The sequence below is a fragment of the Barbus barbus genome (genome assembly GCF_936440315.1).
Source record: "Barbus barbus genome assembly, chromosome: 28".
In the NCBI taxonomy this organism is placed as follows: domain Eukaryota; kingdom Metazoa; phylum Chordata; class Actinopteri; order Cypriniformes; family Cyprinidae; genus Barbus; species Barbus barbus.
This window is the reverse complement of record NC_136756.1, coordinates 10,772,284-10,798,577: the sequence shown is the minus strand read 5'-3', so window position 1 is coordinate 10,798,577 and position 26,294 is coordinate 10,772,284. Positions and strand designations below refer to the sequence as shown.

The 26,294-nt window shown below is 36.8% G+C and overlaps 1 protein-coding gene across 1 annotated transcript in view; it reads right to left on the bottom strand.

The window, feature by feature from the left end:
• LOC306847759 (solute carrier family 15 member 4-like) overlaps positions 1 to 22,798 on the bottom strand; it is a 67,539-nt gene extending 44,741 nt beyond the window's left edge. Inside the window, exons 1-6 of the mRNA XM_079381907.1 lie at positions 22,491 to 22,798; positions 21,613 to 22,235; positions 18,478 to 18,770; positions 16,575 to 16,716; positions 14,618 to 14,695; positions 8,537 to 8,717 (exon numbers count right to left, since the gene is read on the bottom strand). Of these exons, the coding sequence (XP_079238033.1) occupies positions 8,537 to 8,717; positions 14,618 to 14,695; positions 16,575 to 16,716; positions 18,478 to 18,770; positions 21,613 to 22,185 (1,267 nt within the window). The 5' untranslated portion in view covers positions 22,186 to 22,235; positions 22,491 to 22,798. The remainder of the gene's footprint in view (positions 1 to 8,536; positions 8,718 to 14,617; positions 14,696 to 16,574; positions 16,717 to 18,477; positions 18,771 to 21,612; positions 22,236 to 22,490) is intronic.
• Positions 22,799 to 26,294: the final 3,496 nt, after the last annotated feature.

Genomic DNA, 26,294 nt, shown 5'->3' with positions numbered 1-26,294 from the left:
AAGGGGACGGATAATCCCTTCCATTTTGGAAAATGCCCATGAATCGTTCAACTGCGAGTTGTGTATCGTTACACCCCTACACACAACACATACAGACACACACACACACACAACACATACACTCACACGTTTATATTAAACTGTAGATAATTTTCATTGTTCATGAAAATTCATAGTCTCTCCATCACTTTTGGATGTTTTAACTGTATTTGTTTGTAGCTACAATTCATCGTTACAATTCTCAAGTCTTAAGATGGATCAGTTTAAGGCTTTCTTTTTGAAAGAAATGCGTTTCTCTGGGAAGGACGTTTTTAAATTCCCTGTAGTTAAAATTAATCATAAATTGCATATTTGTTGCAGCTGCTGTTCATCTTACAAGTATCAGTACTGTTTTATATTGTACTGTTTTTATTGTAATTTTTCTGGTTTATTTAATGCTGTTTTCAGTTTGATTTTGGGCAATTTGTCTAATTTATTCATCTTGGTTGCCTATTCATATGATTTTTGTGGCACAAGGGATAAAAGTAATAAACATGCATTTATTCCTGTTCCTGGATTTCTTTGTATGTCTATTAAAAACATTGGGGCCATGAAGAACCTTTTCATAAATGGTTCCACAAAGAACCTAATAAAGTGACATGAAGAACTGCAAGGGGTTCTTTTAAGAACCTTTGAAAAGGGTTCTTTGCAGTACCAAAAAAGGTTCTTTATGGCACTAAGAAAAAAAAGGTTCTTCAAGGAACCATTTAATAAAAGGTTCTTCAGGGAACCAAAAAAGGTTCTTCTATGGCATCGCCGCGAAACCCCCTTTTTGGTTCTTCCTGGCACCTTTTTTTTTAAGAGTGTAGGGTTGGTTTCAGAGCTATGCCACTGCCAAGCACCCATCTGTTTGGAAAATGTTGTGTAAATGTTGTGAGGAGGTTCTGGCAGTGGCATTTTAAAACCCACCTAAGCCCTGCTGGGTTCAGCTACTGGGTAGACTCAGATTAAAAGTGCTTCAATACACTCGAGTTAAGAGGCAGGAGCCTTGTGTGTAAACATATAAACACACACATGCAAGTGTGCAAAACAGAAGAGAGAAAAACAATAATAATACATTTTTGACAATCCAATCTGTCCCACCCCATAATATTAGATTATTATTAGATTACACCCTAATATCCCATTAAATACATATCTGCTCATAACTTTACATGCACCTTGCAGTAATAAGTGGTAGCATAACATTGCATTTTGTTATTTTTTAAAGCTCTGAGAAAGTTATTTGACTTAACACATATATTAGCATACTATAAACATAAAGATATAAAGTGGGCTACATCTATAGGCTATAGATTATGGGAAAGGGTCAAAAGTCATCGCCCAAGCTGTCTGGATGTATAATCACACTCTGAATGATATTTGCACTGAGTGCAATAGTGTTATATAGATAGATGCTATTTACTGTACACTAAATGAAAATAGCAGCATTTTCTTTGTACTACCTGTAAACAGTGCTATTGTAGATGCTGTTTATACATAGTAGTGACATATACTTGAAAACAGGTGATCGAATCAAAATTTTGAAAACAACGAGCCTCAAAAACATTATTTAAAACATTAAAAAGTTTTGTAAAATCGTGGAGTGTAGATTTCACCATCTACAGTCCATATTATTGTAAAAATATTTACACTATCCAGAGAGAAAGGAATCCAGAAAAGAAGAAACATTTATTAATAATAAAAAAAGGGAAAAGGCAAAAAAACAATACTGAATTCTCCGAGCCCTCTCATGGAAAACAGAAAAAAAGCCTTGGAAAATCTGAGAAAGGTGCTGGGGTCCACATTTCAAATTATTTTTTGAATTTGATGTTCTCTCAATCTATGAGCATAATCGCATGTCACATTACAAACAAAATAAATACGTTCCTTTTTGTCATTCCTGCTCCTGAGTTTCATTCAGAGCGATGAGTCACAAAATCTTTCAGAGATTCAGATAAAAGCTGCAATTATTTATCATTTTTTGTTGATATTTCATTTCATACACATCCTTGACTCTTTGCATAAATGCCTGCAATTTACCTTTATGCTGTGTGTGCCACAGGTGACATTTCTGTGTGTGTGTATCTTGATGTACTCTGAAAAGTGAAACCGAGCAGGGCTTAGAAAGAAAGAAAAAGAAAGAGCAAAGGGGTAGAGAGAAAAAAAAAGAGCAGTGTTACTATACGTTGGGTATTAATGAGGGGCACTAAAAGACTAATTTCCCAAGATATCTCATCTATATAATAAGCCCCATTAGTGGGACCCATTATGTAACACACACGAACACTCACCCCTCCATGCATCTTAATATACACACACCATGCCTAATATTTCTCCCTAACACACACACACACACACTTTTGCAGAATCCATTCACACATAGTAAGCATCCTTAAACCGTGCTTGTATCAGGTAGAGCTTTATTAATGAGTCAGTCTGTGTCATTGAGTGGGAGTACAAAGGATGGGACGCTCTCTTTCTCTCTCAAGAAGGAGAGCATGAGTCCCAAAGGTTCTCATTAGTTTGATCTCTACAACACACACACACACACACACAAAGTGTGTGATATGAACGTGATTTGCACACACTGATTCCGCAAGAGTGTGCCAGCAAGTTTCCCCGCTCTTGGCTACATCAAAGCAACGGTTATTATTAGATAACATCTGTATTGTGCACTTCATACTAGACTTCCTGCGTGTTCAGGCTTTGTCATGCAATAACCAAGGTCATTTTCTTCAGCATCATTTTAAAACAGTGGTTCTCAACTAGTTTTGCATCAGGACCCATTTTTTAAATTGGACATGGAGTGGTAACCCAATATTGTCCTTAAAATTACATTCTGAAATATACTAATTAGTTTATTACTAAATTCTGCTTGAATGTCAATGGTTTTATGCTCTCATTGACATTTTGGGCCAGTTTTACTAACAGCTTGCAGCAGCGCAAAGCGGCTTTTGGCGTTGAAATAGTACTGTCAGGTTTTACTAAAGACGCGCAGTGCATACTGTTTTGGAATTACCCTGCTTAGTATAACTGGCCCTTTATATTAACTTAAGTGGTTAGTTCACTCAAAAATTTAAATTGTCTTTTGAAAAATCTGCAATTTATTCACGCTCATGTCTTTCCGAATCCATAAAACCTTTGTTCATCTTCACAACACAAATGAGGATTTTTTTATGAAGCCTGAGAGATTTCTGTTCCTCCAACGAACGTCCAAAAAGCATGGTTCAAAAAGAATAAAATGCAAGTAAACGTAATATATATGAATCAAGTGGACTTCTGAAAGATAATTTGTTCTTGTGTGTCAAGCAAGTATGTTTAAGCTTCTGTTTATCATATTTTATGTGGTCCATGTATGTGCGCTGATCAATGTTTAAATAAAAGCTGACATTAAATCCATTTAACATCTGCAGAGGAGCTTTATAAGACTTGGACTAAACGGCTCAATTCTGGATTATGTTTACTTACATTTTATGAACTTCTTAAAGCATCAAAACTGGCTGAATGGACTCTCAATGGAGGAACAAAAACCTGTCAGATTTCATTTAAGAAATCATTTGTATTTCATTTATGTTTCAAAGATTGTACACAATTAAAATGCTTAGTTGTCGTTTAGCATTTGCATTAACATTTCTTTGTGTTGATGTTTTTACTATTGAAAGACAACTGAAGTGGAAAGTGAACTTTTGAGCCAACCTTTAGTTCACATCACAACCTGAAAAAAAAAAAACCTTTGCTACTATCAATTGCATGTCAGACATAAATGGAATTAGCAGGTAATGACTGACTATTTTCTTGGACAAAAATGCATGCTTGCCCCTGAAAACAAGATGAATGCATTATTATGTTTTAGTCTGTTTTCCAAGAAGAAAAATACACGTGCTAAAATTGTACTTGTTTTTAGGAGTACTCTAGCCTGTAGATGGCCTTAAAAATAAGGCACGGAAGAAAAGACAAAACACCAGTTTTTATTTCAGAGGGCTTTTATAGCAACAATTACTTGATTTTTACGTCTTCAAGTTGCTGGTCTTTTATTAGTCTTCTGAATCAGACAGTCCTTGAACCATATGTTGGTATGCTGTCTAGTGCACACAAAATTGGCAAGCGTCTTCTCAGAACTGCAACCTACAATCTGATTGATTGGCTTTACTCAATTTCCAGAAGTGCTTCAGGGTGCACAGGTTTTTATCAGTAAACTAGGAAATGTTGTGTTTACAAGATCTCAGACCGTTAGAATGAGTGCTTCTGAGAAAGACCTAGAAGGTAGATTTGGAAAAGTTTGTCATATTAAAATTTTGAACACGTTTAAATGCACAACCTCACACTGATTATGTTGTATAGAGTTGACAGTGTAAGTTTTAAAATTAAATAAAATATTGTTTTACAGATAACTTATATAATCTCTTTCTTTCTATCTGCGGTGTGGACTACAGTTTATGCTCAAGTGGCTACACACGACTAGTCCATATCTGACATCAGTCATTTTAGTCAACAGGTATATTAAATTGGGAGCAAATCAAGTGAAGTGAATACCTGAAAACTGCAATCGTGCACCAAAGCACCTGACGTCAATCTCTCATTATTTTGACTGTTTTCAGTTTTTCTGTGGTATTTACCACTTAAAGAATCCCTTATGATGACTACAAACCCACATTTATTCGGTTTGATGGCAGCTAAGACAGATGATGAATTTAAAAATGTCTAAACTCTCTCACTGTGCAGAGTTTGACAGTGGTTTAAAAGAGTCGGAGAGAGTCAAAGACAGACAGGGTGGGAGACAAAAATATTCATACTTTCCCTACACTCCAGAGCGCATCTCCCAAAACTCATCTCACTCAAAAAGCGCTTTAGTCTGAAATATGTCAATGTCTGGACGCAGCACACACTGTCAGGCTGACTAAGCTCTGTTTAATCCACTGGGCAGAGCTGGAATTGGACTGGGGACTGACTGGAGTGCTGGGCGCAGTCAAACCGAACAATGAGATACTGCTGACCTGTCAACGGTGTCTTCTTCTACAACCTCCAAACAGGCACTCCACGACTCTCTCAATGTGTGACTCGAACTGTCGTGCATGTGTGGACACAATCTTAAAAAGTGTTGTCTTAGTAGCGAAGCATCAACTGTGTACAGAACTTCAGACAGGCATACGAGCAAGCCAAAAACACTTGGAAGGAAAGTGCTGAAGTTTTGGAGAGATTGCTGTGCCTAAAAATCTAGTGAGCCGCCTACTCATAGAGCTTTATTTGCACTTCTGATATGAAGGTCATTGTGAAACTGTAGTTAGCAAGATTATGCTACCATCTAAAATAAGGGCTCAACCTTATGGATTTTTTTATTTCTTTCTGTTGGCTCATTTGGAACGATAATGCAGCTTTGTACTGCCAATATTTTCATGGCACTACAAAAACAAAATTGTATTAATGTGTGGCAGAAAGAAATACTTTCTATTAAACATTAGATTGATTTAATTATTTTAATAAGGTTAAAAAAAAAGTTAGACCAAATTAAGAGTTCCTGCTCTTTCTGACCAATAAGTTTGCATTATTTTAAAACTAAAAATTAAAAAAATATGGTTACACTTTATTTTAAGGTAGATCTGTTAGTGTAATTATACATTTAAGTACTGAGTAATATTTATTAACATATGTACTTACTTTAGAGTTATTTGCATGTAATTATGCATCATTTATTGTTATTATAATAGTAAGTACATGTAAGATGTGTAACAAGGACACCTTAAAATTAAGCGTTACCAAAATTATTTAAAAAATCGTTTTTAATAAATAGAGAACTTTTTATTAATTCCTTGACTTTTTTAACGTTTAATTTCACTTTCTTCATACTACAAAATCATAAACTGGAAATCAATGGTATAGCGTGATTTGTTGGTAATTTATCACACTTTAACTTATAACAAATCATTCTTGAAATGTAAATTCTTTATCCATTTAAACCAGATAAAATTGCACCAACAATCCATCAGAGAAACAACTTGTGCATAAGTTTCTAAATAAAAGCACATGAAAATGGTAAACAAATAGGATGTAATTTAAGTCCAAATTTATTGTTGAGCCATGAAGATACCTAATTTTGGCCAGAATCCAAAGCATATCTATCATAAATGGCCAAAAAAAAGCTATCAAGTTATATAGATTACTAGGTTTTGAGATGCATTTCTAGTTTTAGGGGACTTCGAAGAAACAACAAGTGAGAATATCATCAAAGTTCCACTGCAAAAAAATAAAAAATATGTTAAAAGGGAAGATGAGAATAACGAATAACGAAAAGTGCTGATTCAGGTTGGTATTTTCCAGGACGGTGAGCTGTATGAATATTAACTGTCAGAACAAGCAGGAATATCGATCCACATTCTGCAGGGTTCAATAGAGCCGGCTCAAGGTTGGACAGGAGTGACAGAATTCAGAGGAGAGATCATTGGTCTGTGTGAATGTGTCAAGAGCGTGTGGGTGTTTGTCGGTGAGTCATTCTACATCGAATCTCTGCCATCTTGGAGTCACTGTACCTTATCTGACGAACGGAGAAGTCGTAACCTCTCTGAGATGAACTCATTTCTCAGAATCAGGTGAAGAGTACTAAGAAAACACAATTTGACACAATTGTCTGTGTTGATGTACTGATATCTCACAAAACTCATAATATTGGCTCAGCATTTCGATTTCACAGTGTCTATCAGCGCGATGTGTGACGTGAGTTGTCTTGGTGTGTTACACCAGGGACTACGTGTTTGTACAATTAATTTTTCACATTGATTCTGTATGGACTTGACACATGATGATAGATCCATACACCACTATGGACTATGTTGACTGATGCCTTACTGTCATGTTTTGCCTGTAGCATGTACAATGCTGTGATTAAAAATGCAGTGTTTGGTTCATGTCAAACCAACTGTAACTGGGCACGTCTCCCCACTTCTGATTTGTCTGTCCATAACATGTCCTAGAGGGTCATCCAGGTGCTTCTTAAGGGCAAAGACTTTTTCCACACCATTGAAATTCAACACCAAAAAAAGAAGATGCAGCAACCTTGTCCATTTTAGTACCAGACTATATAAATACTACCACAAACCACAATAAAATCAGATCCCATGAAATGTCAAATTTCAAATCAAATTCAAGCACATGTTTTCACAGCGCTGTATAATGTCTTTGCCGTCTATACCGTTCAAAGTTTGGAGTTGCTAAGGTTTCTTTTTTCCTTCCTTTTTTTTATAAATACTTTTGTTCAGAAAGGATGCATTAGATTTATCAAAAGTTGGTTTTTTTTAAGTAGAAATTATCACAGTTTTCACAAAAAATATTAATCAGAACAACTGTTTTCAATATTGATGATAATAACAAATGAGAGCAGCAAATCAGCATATTACAATGATGCTGAATATTAGAATGATTTGCGTAATGACTGCTGATAATTCAGCTTTGCCCTCACAGGAAAAAAAAAACACTTTAAAATATATTAAAACAATTACTAAATTGCAATAATATTTCAGAATATTGCTGGTTTTTACTGTATTTTTAATCAAATAAATGTAGCCTTAGTGAGCATAAGAGACTTCTTTCAAAAACATTACAAATATCTTAGAAACCCCAAATTTTATTTAATGTAGATTTATGTTCTTATTCTCTGTAAACTGAATTGTGCACTGGCTAAAAGTGTTAGAAATATTAAACATAGTATTATTGACAACTGGTAACATGGTTGAGTCCATGAGGGGATGAACAGCTCCTCAAAGAAGAGTTTGTTGTCTACAAGACGTAGAAATTAAAATCATGTCGATTGTCAGTGTACATTATTTTAATCATTGCTGTGATCTAAATATTACATCAAAAATCAGTTCTGAATGTTGTTGTACATTCATAAATTAATATATACTATTAATAATAATAATAATAAACAAAATCAGTCATTCTTGGCTAACAAATACCGGAACCTTAAATCTTAAGATGCAGTACTAGGCAAAACAGAAGGGAACAGAGACTGACTCCACAAATTCACTCCCTCATGTTTCACAGTGAGTCTCCCTTACAAGTTTGCCACAGTTTCGTTCAAAATTACCATATTTATGATATTGCAATGTACTGAATCGTGAAGTGTATCATATCATGAAGTAGTTGGCTATACCCAGCCCTAGAGTTAAGAATATATGATTGTGTCATTTAGGTCTCAATGTTTTGTAGCATGTGTGTGTTACAGTATGTCCCATATAACAGAACACACAGCATATGAACCTTATGAAGTCTGAAATGAAAGTTCACTACCGTGATGTCCTTTTGACACAAAAATGAGCACATATATTTAAAATGTGTATGCAAATGTCTGCCATCACACTCAAACACTCCCATATGAGTCTCAGTTTGTGAATATGTATAAAGAAGCTTGATACATCCACCCCACAAACCGGCACACACAGACAGTTTGTGTGGCAAGAGAGCATGCTGAAGAACAAAAAGCACTGGTTCACAGACTCATTTAGTGTGTGTGTTGTTGACTCACCAGCTGCCACCGCTGAGCACATGACAAAGAACATGCCCACAGCGATTCTCTTCAGAGGGGAGGGCAGCAGGCCTTTGCGTTTGAGGATGGGGTCCACCACTTTATCCTTGAGGGGGATCAACATGAGGATCAACACGGCGTCAAACATGGTCAGCCAAGCTGCCGGGAAGCGGAAGGTATTCTGGGAACAACAGGGGAATACAATGAGTCATGTTTACAAAACACTAGAGGATGAACAAACAGGAAGCAGGCTATGTGCAGGTCACTCAAAATACTCAGGTGCTTCTTTCTTCTCCATTTGTCCTCCATTAAGAGAGTAAGTACAAGTCTAAATGTGAATTCTGGGAGAGCATATAAGAGAGCTGGAAACTGAATCATTCCAGCAACCTTAGCGCCCTCATGTGGCCAGTGCTGGTTAATGGCTGTAAATCTCATCCAATGGTGAATCTCATCCAATAAGAGAGAGGGACCGGTCTCCTAATAGCCCATAAAATCATTAATCACTTGTTAAGTACTTTAATATCACATGGGGATTGAATAGCATGCGTCAGAGCACCTGTTTCATAACGAATAGCTGATTGCTTCACTCACATGCCACTGATGCGTGATGAAAAACTGAGCAGAAAGGGGGAAAAAGTACATCATCTAAAGTAGAACTATTTGGGAATATTGATGGATTTGGGAATTTGGGAGTGTTTTTAAAAAGAAAAAAAAAAACATTTGCATTAAGATACTAGATTTTTACATTTCTGAAAAAAAAGAAAGAAAATTAGTAGGGTTTGCCAATACAATACTTAAAAGTCTATTTTGGAGTATAGATGATTTGGACATTTAAGAGCATTTTGACAATGAAAAGAAAACAAACAAAGAGTTATATTTTTATATTTCTGAAGAAAAAGAAAATGAGTAAGGTTTGCATATGCAAAACTTGCTGTCACTGTGTGTTCCATTCAACCGTAAGTGCCCTACAAAGTGGACTTCACAGGGTATCGTGCCATTTTATGCAAAATTCTAATCTGAAAGTAGCGTACATGTTCAGTTTGAAGGGCACTGCAAACAGCATAGGGAATAAGGGAACATCAATAAATCACTTCACAGGAAGTGGAAAGAGAAATTACCCAGCAGTCATTGCACATCAACCCAGTATTTAAAGAAGTTTGAATAAAATAATGCAGGTGAAACAAAAGTGTAATTAGTCCCAGGTGTTGTTTGTATGTGTTATTTGCAGATATAAAGGGTTTGAAGCGGAACAGTTACAATGCAACATGCATCATGATTATGGTTAAATAAGAGAAATGACATCTAATATAACTCAATTACGTTCATTTTCATATTAAACATTAGAAGATTATCACGCAACTTAGCATTTTAAAATAAGACATTTATATCCCTAAATGAATAATACATTCATATTTATACAAATACACCTACATGCATTCTACACTTATATTAAATGAATCAAAGTACATTATGCCATCATACTGTAGCTAAAACTCCTCTAAAATACAGGACTCAAGTGTTGTCTATGTTTGATAACTTCAGGGTGTTCCAAATGAATACATTTTGTCACATAAAGTGAACTTCAACAGATATCCCATGCTCAGGGTGCAGTAAACACCGCGTATGGACCCTGTCAATCAGAACACAGTGTATGTTGTTGTTGTGGTGTTCTGGGTGGATGTCAGAGGGTTGCTATGAAGCTGATAAAGCTTTCTGACCGTTCTTGCTTACGGGCCCAAGTAAAAAAAAAAAGCCCACACCCACAAATCTCTATGATATTCTGGTCTATAGAAATGAGTTACTCTTAAAAATGTATTTTTCTTTCTTGTACATCAAGTCTGATTAATTACAAGCCATTAAATTTGAGGTATAATTCATATCCAGGGTGCATATACAGCACATAGCAGGTGCGACACAAATGTGTGGTCAAATGACACATTTTTATTCTGATTATCAGTATTTTCACTTTGGCCGCTGCAGGAAACCATTTGTCCTCATTTCCTGCACAGACAGGGGGTGATGATCCGAATGAGCAGATTTAGTTAGACACTGCTGTATGCATGCAGCAAAAGTTAAAAACAGCCCAATCCATTCTTGTCGTGATCTGATTGGTGGTAATTAATTCAAACACCCTGTACAATACTTCACCATCTGTACGTTTTAATTGACTTTAATCAAATAACGCCTGTGAAATGCAACGCCAGAGGACTAGATGCCCGGAGCTCAAAAAGAGGTTTATTATGAATCCATGCCTGCAGGTGTGCATGGGTGTATCACACACACATTTAGAATATTAGTCAGTTAAGTGGAGAGCGTGCCTCAGTCAGCATGTTTGAATTTAATTCTACAACTTCAGTCGGTCCCAAATCTACTGGTGCTTTTAACACTTTTAATTCTCCAGCTTACTCCCTCATTACATTTACATTTCTTTGACTAAGCACTGGTAATTTATACATGTCCCTCCGAGCACTCTGTCTCCCCTTCATCATCGCGCACTTTTAAATACTTTTTTCTCCATTTGAAATTGCCAGTTTACATCATTCTATCATCATATAATTTTCACCCACATTACCACTCGTGTCTGTTTCTCTCTATGGGCATCTCCTAATTAAGAGCTCACAGTTTGGCCTTGTTAAGACTTCGCACTGGATTCCCTTTAGGCTGTGCGGTCCACCAAGACAAATCTACAGCAGCACATGTTCATTTAGAAGGGGAAGCCCTTGTGTGTGTGAGAACAAGCGACAGATGGGGATTTGCACACTTGAGCATGCACTCCAGAGAAACACCATTAAAGCCACGATAGGATGGCAAATGACTTGATTTCCATTGAAAAAGGAAGCTGGGGAAGGCCTCTATTTCTGACTCATCATCTATATATATATATATATATATATATATATATATATATATATATATATATTATTTCTCAGAATATTTTAGAGCAAAATCAGGGCAGCAGGCAAATATCTATGTGTGAAAAAAATATCTTTTTTTGCTTTTTTGAACACTGTTTAAGACATGTACATCACCTTACGTGGTGTCATGTTATTAAGCATAATCTGAAAATACACTTATTCATATGTTAAATAAATATTAATAATTTGTTTACACAAGTTATTAATTTGTTCCCTGTCATATGTTATTATGTTTCCAAGCAGATATAGTTTCCAATTCACCTGATGGACAATTAAACTAAACATTCAATTCATTTCCATTCATTTTATCAACATTCTGTAACAACATTCTAAAAGCAATTTTTAGCAGCTTAACATACAACAACAACATTCTTTCTCAATATTACTGTTTGAATGCATTATTGATCAAATAAATGCAGCCTTGGTAAACATAAAACTATTCTTTCAAATAAATAAGTATTATATGTGGCAGCAAGTTTTGCACAGGCAAGCAGCACTCATATTTTCTTAAGTGTTGTTGTATAGGCTAGTTACAGAAAAACTGTGTCCAACAAGTGTGTTTTTGTTGTAGCAAAAGTGTCTTTCACTTCTCTTCTTCAACCACTACACTTTTCTTCCTTCTAAACCAGACAAAGAGAAATGCTTCTCCTTTGATTGATAATTTAGTCGCCTGGCAAAAAGCTTAAAGATGCTGGACTGTGTTTATTCATTCATCAGAGAAAAAGTCATGGCCTACACATTCTGACTGTCTGACCTGTCAAGACAAGCTTATCCATCTATAAGAAGTAATCTTATAAAAATAAACAAGCTTTCACGTTGTGTCATATTTTTAAATGTTAGCAGTAAATGGCACAACCACTATGAAAGTACTCTGGAAAATTACATCTGAAGAGCATGAAGTGCTTTATAACAGTCTCTTCGATATGACCCTGCTGTCACAACCCCAAGCGATGTGTTATTTAACACAGACAATTACATCTTTTTCACTTCCCCATTGTCGTTTCGCACTTCCTCTGTTCTTACCATGTGACTCTGAATCTAATTCTAGAAAACTCCATTTCAGACAGCCGTGAAATGGCACGTACACACACAAATGCACAAGCTGCTCATCCAGTTACATTTGTGTCTATGCATTTTCATGGTCATAGAGCAACATGTGACTGCATTCTTTTTGCTGATCAGACAGCCCCGGAGTCGTGATTTTGGATTAGTCACTGTGAAACCGTTATGAGGGGATTTAATTCAAGGCGAAGGTTCTGACACACTTACCTAGTAGAGCGTATACATGTACACCCACACGCACAAAAACAAATAAACAGCAAGTTCAGATGAGAAAGCGAGCGCTGGGTGCTAATCTGTGATTAGAGAGGGTCATGGTTTTGAAGTTAATACCCTGGTTTTCAAAGGATTTCTCTAGCTCAGGCGTACCAGAGTCTCCAGAGAGTATCCTAAACAGCCTCTACTCTACAGCCAAACATCACAAGCACCTGGCATCACCACAGGCATCCTGTTTGCTCTAAAATTAAACCTGAGATTAAAGTCATTTAAACATACCGTATTTTACACTGTTGCATTTAGCGTTCACTTATGTTACTCAAGGTTTCTTGCACCAAAATGTTCAAAATAAACCTGTTGTTAACCGTTACAGTTAAAGGAGTAATGACGTGAGAAACCAAATTTCCCTTGATCTTTTGACTTTGTATGTTTGATACATCCATACACTGAATGCGAGTGTCGCGTCGCGTCAAAATTACAATCACTGCCGCTATCTTGTCTACACTGGATACAGTATGCAGATGCGTGTTTCTGACACAGTCTACGCGCTCGAGTCTGTTGTCAATAGGACAAATGGAGTGAATGAACGTTCGCTTTGACGCGTTTGGATAAACAGCTCGTTCATGTCTTTGTACAGATATTAGAAGGATCCCAGCGTAAGGAATAAGTGGATAGATCATAACAACTCTCGGAAGATTTTAGCATGGTGATGGATATGACAATGTTAATGTATTTGGTCTTGGCGGAGTAGATCTGCTACACTGCTGCTGATGTTGGTTATTGCTGTAGTTGTTATTGCTGCTGCTGTTGCTGCTGCTGCAAGCAAGTACAGGAACTTGCTACTGCCAATGCTTATGGTGATACGGTGCCGTGAGTATTTAAGACATACTGCTTCTGCACAAATACCATATAAAAATAACCCGCAGCAGGTCTATACAGATGGAGCTGGGGAAGGTGGAGGGTTTCAGAGAAACTTTGAAAGTGCACTGCAGGAATCTCAACTGAATGCTAGCCAGCCATATAAATGCAAGGCAGTAAGCTCATTGGCTGCATATACAGTATGAACCAATCAGCTTATGCCAGGTTCTTTAACTCTCTGAATATCTTCAGTTACGTTAACAACCCGTCAGCCTGCGCCATTAATGGCATCCCAGATCGTGTCAAAGGATTGTTTGTTGAAGGAGTATTTTGTTTCGTAAACGAGGCAAAGTGTCATGAAGAGTTCACAAAGAAAGGTTTGTTGTTAGTTGAAGCGGTACTAGATCTGACTGCTGCTGCCTCACAAACCGTAAGTAAATGATTTCATAATGTTTTGCCTGGAAATGGCCGTTTTATTTTGATCGTTTTGTCAAAACACTAACATGCAATAGTGAGGGGGTAGGACATTGACACTGTTTCCTATGCAAGGACATTAGCCAATCATAACTGTGGTCAATTATTGACAAGCCTTAAAGGACACGCCCCTTAAAACAGGTTGTTTTAGACAGAGGGTCAGAATGAGGGTTGAAAATATTTTTTCCAGTTCTTTTTTTTTTTTGCAAAAAAACTTTAACATCATAAGTAAACCTTAAGTCATGACCCCTTTCATCAAACTGATTCTGGTTAAGAAAAATTATCAATGAAAATCCAGTTGACAAAGACATATTTCATTTATAGAAACATGCATCATTAATGAAAACATCTGTGGCATTGAAACCGTTGCTTCTTAATAGCACGGCAGAATAAGAAATATGAGAAAACTGATGAGGAAAGTGACCAGAGCACAGGCAAAAAAAAGGAGGCCAACCGCTTTAATAATTTAACTCTTCATTAACAAAGCAATTATATTTTTCTTTCAGGCCAACTTGGAAGTGAGCTGACATTATTGGCACGGAAATAGCGGTTCTCTTACCGGGTGGGAGTCTGTAGAGTTGGGATCGGCTCCAGGAATTGTCAGATGGAGACTCTGGAGATAATATGTGGTCTGCATCTGCAAGCGAAGACAACAACACATAAACATGCAGGCTGCACTCACATCTCATTCAGCTGTACTGATCAGCCTACTATGATCCATTTACCGCTTGTAGAGACACTGTTGCAGAATATTGCTATTGATTAAAACTTGAAATAGGGCAGAGGTAGAAAATAGCAAGAGGCAATATTTCAACCAGTAAAAGCAGTTTGGTGCTTTGTGAGAACATTCTGCGATATCTATTCATGCAGAAAGTCATTAGGCATTTCTTTTATAAAAGTTAGAGACAATGTACTTTACTCAAACCTTAATTTAAGGCCCCGAGGACTTACAATGTCAGATAACCTTCCTAACATTTGGCAAGCATCTCAGCAGACAAATCATATGGGATGACAGGGCCTCAAAAGATGACCTTTCGCCGTAATTGGAGGAAGAGAATCTTGTTTTCACGTGAGATGGACTACGAAACAATGATCCTTATCCCGACAGTCCCACAGCAATTTAACATTCACTGCAGGAAATTACTCAATGCACCTTTAGAGCGAAGAATTTTACAGCGTAAATATAAGTTGTTGTTTTTTTTACGCTACCACTGGTCAAGATCTGGAAAACAATTAGGGTGACCAGATATCCTGATAAAATTGGGACAGTGTTGATTTTATGAGCCATGTCCCACAACCCAGCATTACAGTCATAGGTCCTATTAATTAGTCTTAGCTATAGTTTATTTTCTGTGAATAAAACAGCAGCATAAGTAGTTTTTTTGACACATTAAATACAACAGTAAGCAGTACAAAATACATCTGTTGTTTTCTCCTTAGAATATTGAGCAGTAAGTTAAAAACATTCAAATAAGCATAATTGTGCAAATGGTGGAACAAGGAAATTACTTACCTTCAGCAAGTAATTTAAAACAACAGCTCATAAAAAAACAAACCTACTATACTCAACTTTGGAAATCTAACAAAAAAAAATTTAATTTCCAGTTATCTTTAATCAGCAGGAGATTCTTGCTAGCCTTTTCTTGGCATTATTTCAATACATGAGTTAAAGGTTAGGTTTGATTCCTGTAATGTGTCCAAATATTAGATCCATTAGATACACTTTCATACAAACTGTTTCTTTATTCTCTTAATAAACTGTCATGAATTAAAACATTTATTTGAACAGTTTAATGTCAATTAGATCAGACAAGCATCTTCCGATAATCCAAGTGTGTTCTGTGGGGGAAGTAAGAAAAGAAAAATGGCTGGAAATTTCACTAAGGTGGTTGTAAAGTGCAGAAACGAAAGAGACAGACCTTGGAAATATTTAAACATGGAAATGTTGACAAACTGTATTTTGACAAACATCTTCAAAACACTTTACGAGTGGTTAGACACACAACCTCTATTTTTCTGTGGTAAGGTAACATAAATTCAGCGGTTACGGGCCCCAAGCCGGCTCTTGAAGGAACGACTGCTTTAGTAGTAGAGATGTCCCAGTCTTTATTGCTTGTCCTTTCTGCATTACCTTGAGCAAGGCACATATAAAGTTCTTCAAGGAAGCACCTGTCTGCTCAAGGGCTTTAAACCCACGCATCTCATAAAGGTTCCAAATTGCACAAACCTTAATATGTCAGAGACAAAATCTCTGCTTATAAACATCCATCACTTGTATTTGACATGACAACGACACTGTTCATCACCACCATGCCTCTCCTTCTGTATGAGACACCTTGAGACGTCAAGCTAATAAAATACCTATGCAATTTCCTATTCATTCTCTGTCACAACTACAGTACATTAAGGTTAAATATACATTGTTGGTACATTTCCCTATTTTTTTAAGGACCTATAACTGGCACAACAGATCTGACAGACGTAGCACTTGAGACGCCCACTCATAAAAACCTTACCTGGAAATAGACAGTCCAGTACGGAATGAGTGCCAGGAAAACAGGAAGTATTTTAACCAGCGATTTCACTTCCTCCACCTTCTCCTCTGAAAACTGCCCACCGTATGTCACCTTAGCGCCATCCAGTAGAGATGGCTTTGGCCTTGTGGGGGAAACAAGAATTCATTAAAACATCACTGAAATATCTAAGTAAATCTGTGTTTGTGAAAAAGTAAAAAAGAAAACGAAAGAAAGGATCAAGGATTTGGCCAACTTAAAAAATAATAATGTCACGTTTTTTCATGAAGAGTCTGTGCTTTGATTTAGAGAGAGGGCAAGGCACTTGACAGTAACTTCTACCGCAGAGACACGATGAATAGCACCGCCACATACGAGACAGACAAGAGAGGTGGATCAAAGAGGAAGATGAGGGATAACATCACAGACTAATAGAGTCATCTGAATCTGAAGTGGAGGTTCCCACGAAAGAACTGCCTAAATTTACAATCTAGCACACTAAATCCATTTTACACAGCAGAGACTGTGTAAAGACTAATAGGCACATTTATTTTTAAGTTTAAGAATAAATATTTATAATCTTTAAATTTTTTATACTTTCTAAATATGCAACAACTGAAAAATCCAACTTAGTTCAACCAGAAATGTTCATTTGTAGATAAAACGTAATTTGCAACTGATATGCATCCTTTTTACTGCACTTCTATTAAAGTGCATCTTTTCATTATTAGGAAGTGAAAAAGAAAACCAATACTCCAACTGGGCCCCATTTATCAATCTAACATTGAAATGAGCACAGATCTGAGCACACAAACTTCACGGGTTCACGCGTGATTCATGAAACATTCGTATTTCGCCAAACCCATCGTACGAATGATTGTGTGTTGACAAATTTGGAAGCTAAAATCAATCGTCATTTGAATATCAAGCCTCTAAACAATTCACGGTTTAGAAGCCTCGTCCCTACAGTTTACAACACGGATAAACATAACCCAACGAAAAAAGGGAAGTAATCTCATGAAAGAGAAATTGATCTTACTACAAAAACACCCGTTAACATGGTAATTGCAAACAACTACATTCATTTATATGTGTATTAAATAGTGTTAAATATAACAAAACTTTTACAAACATTATTAACACTCCCCTCACTCCACAACAAATACTTTCAATTTAACAGTATTCTGAACAAAAATGAAAAATAAGTAGCTATAAAATTATATATTAAACTATAAAATAAAATACAAACTACTATAGTGGCATTCATTATAAACAGCATACAAAAGTCAAGCTAAAACTAATTTATTTAAAGCGAATCTAAAGTGGCATTGGGCTAATGAACCAAAAGAATAATTGACTCCAAAAGAATCCAAATGTTTCATTTTTGCCATGTAACATTTGGTGCTAAACTATTTTTCATTATGTAAACAAGGCTTTGTACGTCACTGATGTTCCAATATTCGCGTGAAACATCATCCTTCACATGTGCAAAAATTATTGTTTGGGCGCTGCACGCTGATTTTACAGCTGACCTTTTAAATTGAGCAGTGTAACGTTTATGTTTGGTTGATGGCATTTTAATTTGATGATGAATGGCTAAAATATCAAGTTAGCAATGCTAGAACTGATATGTTGTATGTGTGTCCATGAGTCCCCTGCACGATCCGTTCAGGCTAACTCAAAAACTTGCATACATCATCTGATGTGAGATTTGAACGTAGCCACCGTTCACATCCATATTATTAAATTCCAAGTGTTGCATAAAAACGACCGTACAGCAAATTTTTTGACATACGTTTTTTCGTAAATGAGGCTCCATAAATAACACCAAGAGTGTGTATTAAGTAAAGGTCAAGGTTAATTTTATGTGGACTTCCTTATTCAGTAAATTATATGTGGCCCTCACCTGAGCAGACTTGGTTCTTTTGGCCCTCGTCCACAGAGGGCCGAGGCCAGGATCCGGAACATGCCGCTAAAGGCACTGCCATCTGCAGGTTTGGTTATAAATACCGTTTTGCCCAGAACAAAGATGATGAGGGACACCCCCAGGCAGACAGCAGGGATGATGTAGCCAATAAAGAAGCTAACGTTCTGCTGAATATAGGCTACTCCACCCAGCGAGAAGATCGCTCCCAGATTAATGCACCAGTAGAACCAGTTAAAGAACCGGCGCGTTGCCTCCGGACCTCGATCCTTCACCTGTAAGGACATACATCACAAATACATGTGTGAACTTTATGATCATAGATTTATTTGTAGTTTTATTAGTTTTAAGTGCACAGGAACAACTGACTGAAAATGTGCCTTATTTTAATAATCAAATCACTTTTAAATCCATAATAACCAGTCCTGTAACTGGCTTAGTATCAAACACAGGCAATAATAACATGAACATAATTTCCAGCTGGAAAAACATGTTATCTTTTTGACTTGAATGTGGTTACAAAGTACCATCAATAAGCACATCAACATTCAATACCCACATTCTTCATTTAATTCAAATACTGATTTGCAATTTACTAAATGCATTTACAAACTAGTGCAAAGTTTGTTCTCAAGTGCGTGCACATGCTGTTCTAAAGAGATGTCTGCTCTCAAAAAGCTAAAAACCATGCAGCTGTAGTCATACAATCAGAGATATAGATCCACCAATTTTGGGAAATGTGTCAATATACTGTAACTTGTAAGGCAATTTTCAGTTCATTGGCCCACTTCCTCAATGTTTAAATGAGATCTATGCCCCACAATGATGCCCAGATGGCACATCCTGCAGTTCATTTCTTTATTGAATCTAAAAAACACATGACAATCATATGACAAGGCAGCAAGTCAACAGATATCAACACTAGCATAATCCAAGTCATCCACATTGCAAAATAAGCATTGGGATTTTATTTTCTTACAAAAAAAATTCAAATAATCCAGTAGACCAGGCAACTGGGAAAACATAAAGAAAAGCAAATCTGTCAAGCAGGTAAATAAACCAACAAAGACAGATGTCAGTTTTACTTCCCAAGTTGTTAGTTTCATTTTGCATGTTGTGTATTTCATGCAGAAGAGTTATCATCATATGGGGTTTCTAATTAGTCATTTAGCAAATGTTTTCCTTATACAGTAGTTCACTTTTAACATGGATATTCCCCACTGTACTGGGCTACTGTACTGTTTCATGTCACTGCGAGGTCATGCAATTGGGTGAAAGTGGTAAATGAGTGCTAAAGCATGACATAAATGGAAGGATTCTATTATTGTACAAATGTTTTTACACATTGTTAGAAATGTTTGGTTGTGGTTGGTGTGAATCAGTCTACATTACATCACTGAATTTCTTCAGCATTTAATTCTCCTTAACAATACAACATATGAAGTTTGCAGATATCAATGTAGTTCTAAACCAATCTGAAAAACAGACCTTGGCAGGGACCATAGAAGTCACTTCATCAAAAAGCCTAAGAATTTTGATCTTGTGACACAAGTCATTTTGTAGCCCACATGGCTAAATCAGACTCAAAGTGCCTCAAAAATGTGTGGTACGTGCCTTGTCATTTAATAAGTGAAGTGAAAGTGCCCAGAGGTGTGTCCGAATTTAAGGAAGCCTCACAAAACGGCTGTTCCCAAGGGAACCACAATAACACTTTCTGAAATGCAGAAACCCATACTTAAGTAATAAAGCACTGATTTACAAGATTGAGTATTTAAATTCTCAATTTACTAGTATTGCATTTGTTAATTTAAAGCTCCTTTTAGGACATGACAATGTAAAATTAAACTTGAAAAATAACAGTCACCCTTGTTTTATTCCAAACCTGTTTTACTATCTTCTGTGTAACACAAAGGGTTAATTTTATATTGAAAGTGAATGAGGAATAGGTGAAGTGAATGTGAAAAGGATTATAAAAGTGGTCCATAAGGCTTGTGAGCTATATTCTGTTTATGAACCCTCTCTCTCATTCGTGCATCCTTGAGAGACACAGCAATGTCTAATCTTTTCACAATACATTTACTGATGTCATTCACAGTAAGTTTGTTTGTTTTTTTACAAATAGAATGTTTACAAATCTAGTAGATCCATTCTCCATTTCAACTCATTGACAGTATGTCACAACAGTTTATAGATCCCACTTGCAAGGAAGATTATCAGTTAGATTATAAATACATTTTGTTGCACAAAGCTACAGCTAATATGCATTCAGAATGACTTAGAATATGTTGTACTTTTGCTTCCTTCTCTGGTGTACGCTGACTTTTATGATATTTTTGCATCCTTTTTAAAGTTTAAAAGTACCCCAAAAGTAAATTGACGGAGAAAACAACACTTTACTCAAAACTTCTTTTGTGTTCCTAAAACAAAAATGTGAGGAAAACAATACCAGACCCCTAAAAACCAAAGAAAAACAAGTCACAATAAACTCTCTAAACTACAAAAGCAGTGACTCATTGTATCTATAGACAGCACCAGCCAGGGTTTAGATAAAGAATCCGAAAGAACAAACACCAGCAAGCATGTCAAAGGTCTTAATATCATTTAGAGTTTCATAAAAGTAGTAGAAAATATTGCTTTGAGAATCAATCCAAGGTTGTGCCCTCTGAGATGTGAACCTACTCAAAGTTTAGACAACTCTCCAGTTGTAGTGAATTATGTTACCTCTGGGGTTTCGGGCTTTTAGATGCCACAGACCCTCAAATACTGTATGCCAAAACTTAAAAAAGCTATAAAATATATTTAACTGTATAAAGACTATGTGGTGGAATAAAATATTTAAATAAGCATAAAATATTATTTAGAATATATTTTTCTTTTTTTAAAGTTACATTATGGTTTTTAGACTCACCAGCGTGCTGTACTGTTAGATGTATTATTTACATTAATTTTAATTTATTTATTTTATTCAAATTATATATGAACATTTACTTAGCTTAATTTTTACATTTATTTTCTTAAATTTATTTATACACTGTTTTTATCAAAACTTCTCAACAGACCCTGAGCACTCCCTTCCTAGCACTTCCCCAGACCCCATTTTGAAAACCCCTGCATTACCTGATCTGCCCCGAATGGAGTGATGTTTGACTTCACAGTGCCCACGCCAACAGCCACCAGCACCAGTCCACTGTAGATTGCAGCCCCACAGTAGGACGGCCGATTTAAGCAGGTCACATTGGCGGGCACAGTCCCGTTTTCAGGAAAACACTCTGCCGGCTGCACTGGGAACGCCATCTCTTCTCCACACAGAGAGGTCCTGGTGTTGTCATTGGCCACAAAGGGGAAAAGCAGCATCCCAAACAGGTACAGTACTAAACTCAAGGATATGGTTGCGAACTTGCCAAGGCATGCATCCGCCAGCCAGCCACCAAAAGGCGATATCAAATAAGTGACACCCATGAAGATCAAGGGGGCCTGGCTGGCCGAAGTGCCCTCCCAATAGAAGGGGCTGCTGTTGAGAAAGAGCACCATGTTTGAGGTGATGCCATAGAAGGCCATCCTCTCTAAAGACTCTGCCAGCAGTATAGCAGCACAGGCCAGCCTCCTGCCATTGAACAAGGGCTCTGATCTGGTTGAAGCCACAGAGTTGTCCAAAAGAGGAGTGCTCTCGTTTACATCTCTGCCTGCCATGGCCTGATATGCTGTTTCTTAAGAGGTGGTCAGCTGACCAAAGTCCAAACCTAGAACAACAACAAAACGACTGCTTTTATTTTAAAAGCACGTGATACCACAAAACTATACATGACGCAATAATGGAAATTCAGGAAATAAATCAAGACAGTGATTAAATACTGACACATGTATTTCTTAGCATTATTGATTTATTTGTATATTTCAACCGACAATAAAACAACATGAAAGGCCGCTGACATGCTGTCAGCAACTTCTATATTTTACTCAGTAAACAGGCTAACACCAAACATTAGTAAACATACCGTTCTTGAACACTTAGCACTGCTTCACATTTAGTTCTTCAGCCCGCGACGTGTTTAGCAATGTCCTCGGGATACATGTTATTAAAAATATTAGTTTAAAATTCCTAAAAGTCTGACGGTATGAAGTTCTACGTTAGCTGTCGGCTCTGAAGGTAAACAGCAAGTCACAATACTAGCGCGTGACACCCGGTTCACTCAAAGCGTCAAAGCGACGCGACGCGCCCGCAGCGCGTTCATCAGATCTCAGTGTCTTCTGGATCAGCTTATCCTGCTCCACTGAGGGGTATCAGGTTTATCGTTTTGTATACAAAGCGTAGAGTTAAGCGTCAATCAACTGGCAAAAAATCGAAAGGCAACTACTGATTGGGTAAAGGAGAAATAAAGGGTTTATTCTATTGGCCAGTTTTGCAGCCAATCATTTCTGCACATAAACTTCCTGGTGGTGCTTTACCTGTCATGTACATTTTAAATACAGCTAGTTTATGGTTATTCCACTGATTTATAATAGAGAATATATAGATCAGGGGGTTATTCACACCCTTTCTGCGATGTGTTTTAATTCATTTGTGCAAATCTCTACATATCTGTTTTTTTATTATTATTTGTTATTATTATTATGTTAAGAACTCATTTTTCAGGGCATTTTATCAATCTGCGTATTATTTCAGGATGTTTTAGACCTATACATAATTGTATATATTCCCATGTTATGGCATTGTCATCATTTATTATGAATAATTATGAATCTAATTTAAATAGATGTATAATACATTTATTTATTTATTTATTAACCATTTATTATCAGTGTCTTGGTTATAAATATAGATTCACACCCTTTTTGTGATTTGTGGCCATTTGTTAAAACTTTTTTTTAATAGTTTGTGCATGCACCTCTTAGAAACATAATTTGACATTTCTAGCATTAGGCCTATTTATTTATTTATTTTTCTATTATGTTAGGAAGTAGGTTTTCATAGATAGATAGATAGATAGATAGATAGATAGATAGATAGATAGATAGATAGATAGATAGATAGATAGATAGATAGATAGATAGATAGATAGATAGATAGATAGATTTATATGTGCTGTTTAAACAAAAAAAAAATGATGTAGAACAATATTAGACATTCCTCGTTGCCAGGAATGGGCAGTATTTCAAATACATGTATTTAAAATACATATTTGAAATACAAAATACTATTTTGTATTTAAATACCATTGAGAAAAATCTAATGTATTTTGTATTTAAATACATTTAATCTAAGTATTTTTGTATTTTCAAAATACATCAAATACTTTTGTCAGTCAACCTCTTTATCAGACTGCGGATTTCCTGTATCAACTAGTTCAGACATGCCACTTTCATTCATGTGAGCTGCAGCTGTATGACTCCATCTAGAATTGGGTAAGCAAGTTTTCAGAATTTCAGAAGTCTGATTACAAGCTTGTCGCATTCAAGTGCTTTTCTGTTGGAAAGAACAGGAATCATGGAGTATGCCAGGTTTCCTGGGAAAATCTTATTAAAACCAAAATTGTAGATATTTATGTTATTTAATCTGGAATAAAATGTAGCATCCCATTTGTTGACAACCATATAAACATTCACAGAGCTCTCTATATAGTTAGCTTGTTGATGAATCTGGATTTTCAGTCAAATACATGCTGCTTTGCTGTGTATAAAACATACAAAATGCTTGAAATGGTTATTGCACTACGGTGTGCATGATTTTAACATTAAAACAAGGTGATCTTGCTTTTGTGGGAGAAAAAAAAAAACACCTGTCCCAGCAGCAACTGTTTTCCCCTCTACAATGTTTATGGCCTGCACAACTCAGAAACGTGGGTATAAAATTATCTAAAAAATTAAGGGTTTGCCAGTAGAAAATATGACAAAGGCAATCATGTCCAATTTCCAACTAGAAAACTCATATTTACAAAACAAAATAAATAAAAAAATGATTGCTTGTGAAGGCAGGATAAGATAAGGTGAGGATGTCTCTGCAGGTGTCCTGCAGAGTTTAGCTCCAACTTGCCTCAACACACCTGCCTGGAAAGTTAGTATAGTAAGACCTTGTTTAGCTGCTTCAGGTGTGTTTAATTAGGGTTGGAGCTGCACTGGCCAGGACATCGGCCCTCCAGGACTAAACCTGGGGACCCCTGACATAGCTAGTCAAATGTGTTCAAAAGTGTTCATTAAACTTTAAGCATTACTGGTTGCTACACCAATACGATATAAAGTGATATAAAGGGTAAATCAATTAAAAGTTTTCTTTATCATTTATATATTGTTGTGGTATGCAAATATATGTGTGGAGGTTTTAGTGGGCAGGAGTTATTGATGTGTCAGAGCGATAAGGAAACATGGATAAATTAATAATAAGATAAATGATAAATGAATAATAAATTAGTGATAAGCAGTGTTCTGTGTGTGTGTATCCCAAGACAAATAGAACTATAATGCTAATAATAAAGATACAAAGTTAAAAAAAAAATGTTCTAAGGGCATACTCACACTAGGCACAGTAGCCTTGTACTAAAACCCAAGCACGGTTGTCCTTTCGCTAACAGACAGATATGAGAGGACTATTACAGAGGCAGCTGAGGATAATGGTGGAATTTGCAGCTTTACTCACAAACTACAATACCTGTTCATCAATAAGATGAGAACCAGACCCATTATAAATCTAAATGTACTCAAATTAAATTAATTGAAAAGTGTGATATCCAAGTAGTAATAAAGATTTTTACTGTCATAATGATAACAATAGCGCATACAAAAATAGTAAATTAACTCCATGCTCCGGTGCGTACTGCATGCGTACTGCACCCGAGCCACCTCTTCAAGCGGGCCAGGGCATGTTTAAACGAACCACACTGGACACAGTACAGAGCAGTCACACTTGTGAAATGAACTGAACTTTGGGGGTGTCACGGTTCACGGGTCTGTGTGTTCGTTCCTGTGGTCAGTCTCTCCCACCCATCACCCATGTCACTGAGTCAGTGAGTCTCATCACTTCTGGCAACCACACTGAAACCATTTCCTTCCTCTTGACTGACTCCCCTTTAGCTCCTGTGGTCTTGGGTCACCCCGGCTCCCACGCCACAATCCCAACATAAACTGGCGCCAGAACACTGTTTCTTCCTGGAGTGAATTTTGTCATGCTTCGTGTTTGTTGTCTGCATGTTCTTCTGTGTCTTGTTCTGTGTTACAGGATGAACATATGGATCTGTCAAACGTGAGTCTCGGGCTGCTTCTCTAAAAACATTAAGCCTACTGCGTTGTCCCGCATTTTTTACCGATCTGAGCGCCCGTTGTCTCGCCCGTTTAAACACGGTAGTTTTAACCGTGGTGGACTGGTTCTCGAAGGCAATTCCTTTTGTCTTTCTTCTGGTTTTCATCCCGAGAGTAATGGTCAGACGGAGAGGGCCAACCAAGATTTAGAACGTGTGTTGCGGTGTTTGGTGTCTCAGAACCCTTCCTCTTGGAGTCAGCAACTTTCATGGGTGAAGTACGCACACAATTCTTTACCAGTGTTGTCTACAGGCCTGTCTCCGTTTGAGTGTAGCTTACCAGCCACCTATTTTTCAGAGTATGGAATCTGAAGTCGCGGTCCCCTCTGCCCATGCCTTTGTGCAGAGGTGCCGCCGCACCTGGAGGATGGCTAGAGAGTCTATCCTCCAGATGGGGTCACGCACCAAGGCCCAGGCTGATCGCCACCAGTCAAAGCCTCCCGTCTACATCGTTGGTCAAAAAGTGTGGCTTTCATCTAAGAACATTCCTCTCCGTACCGTCTGTAATAA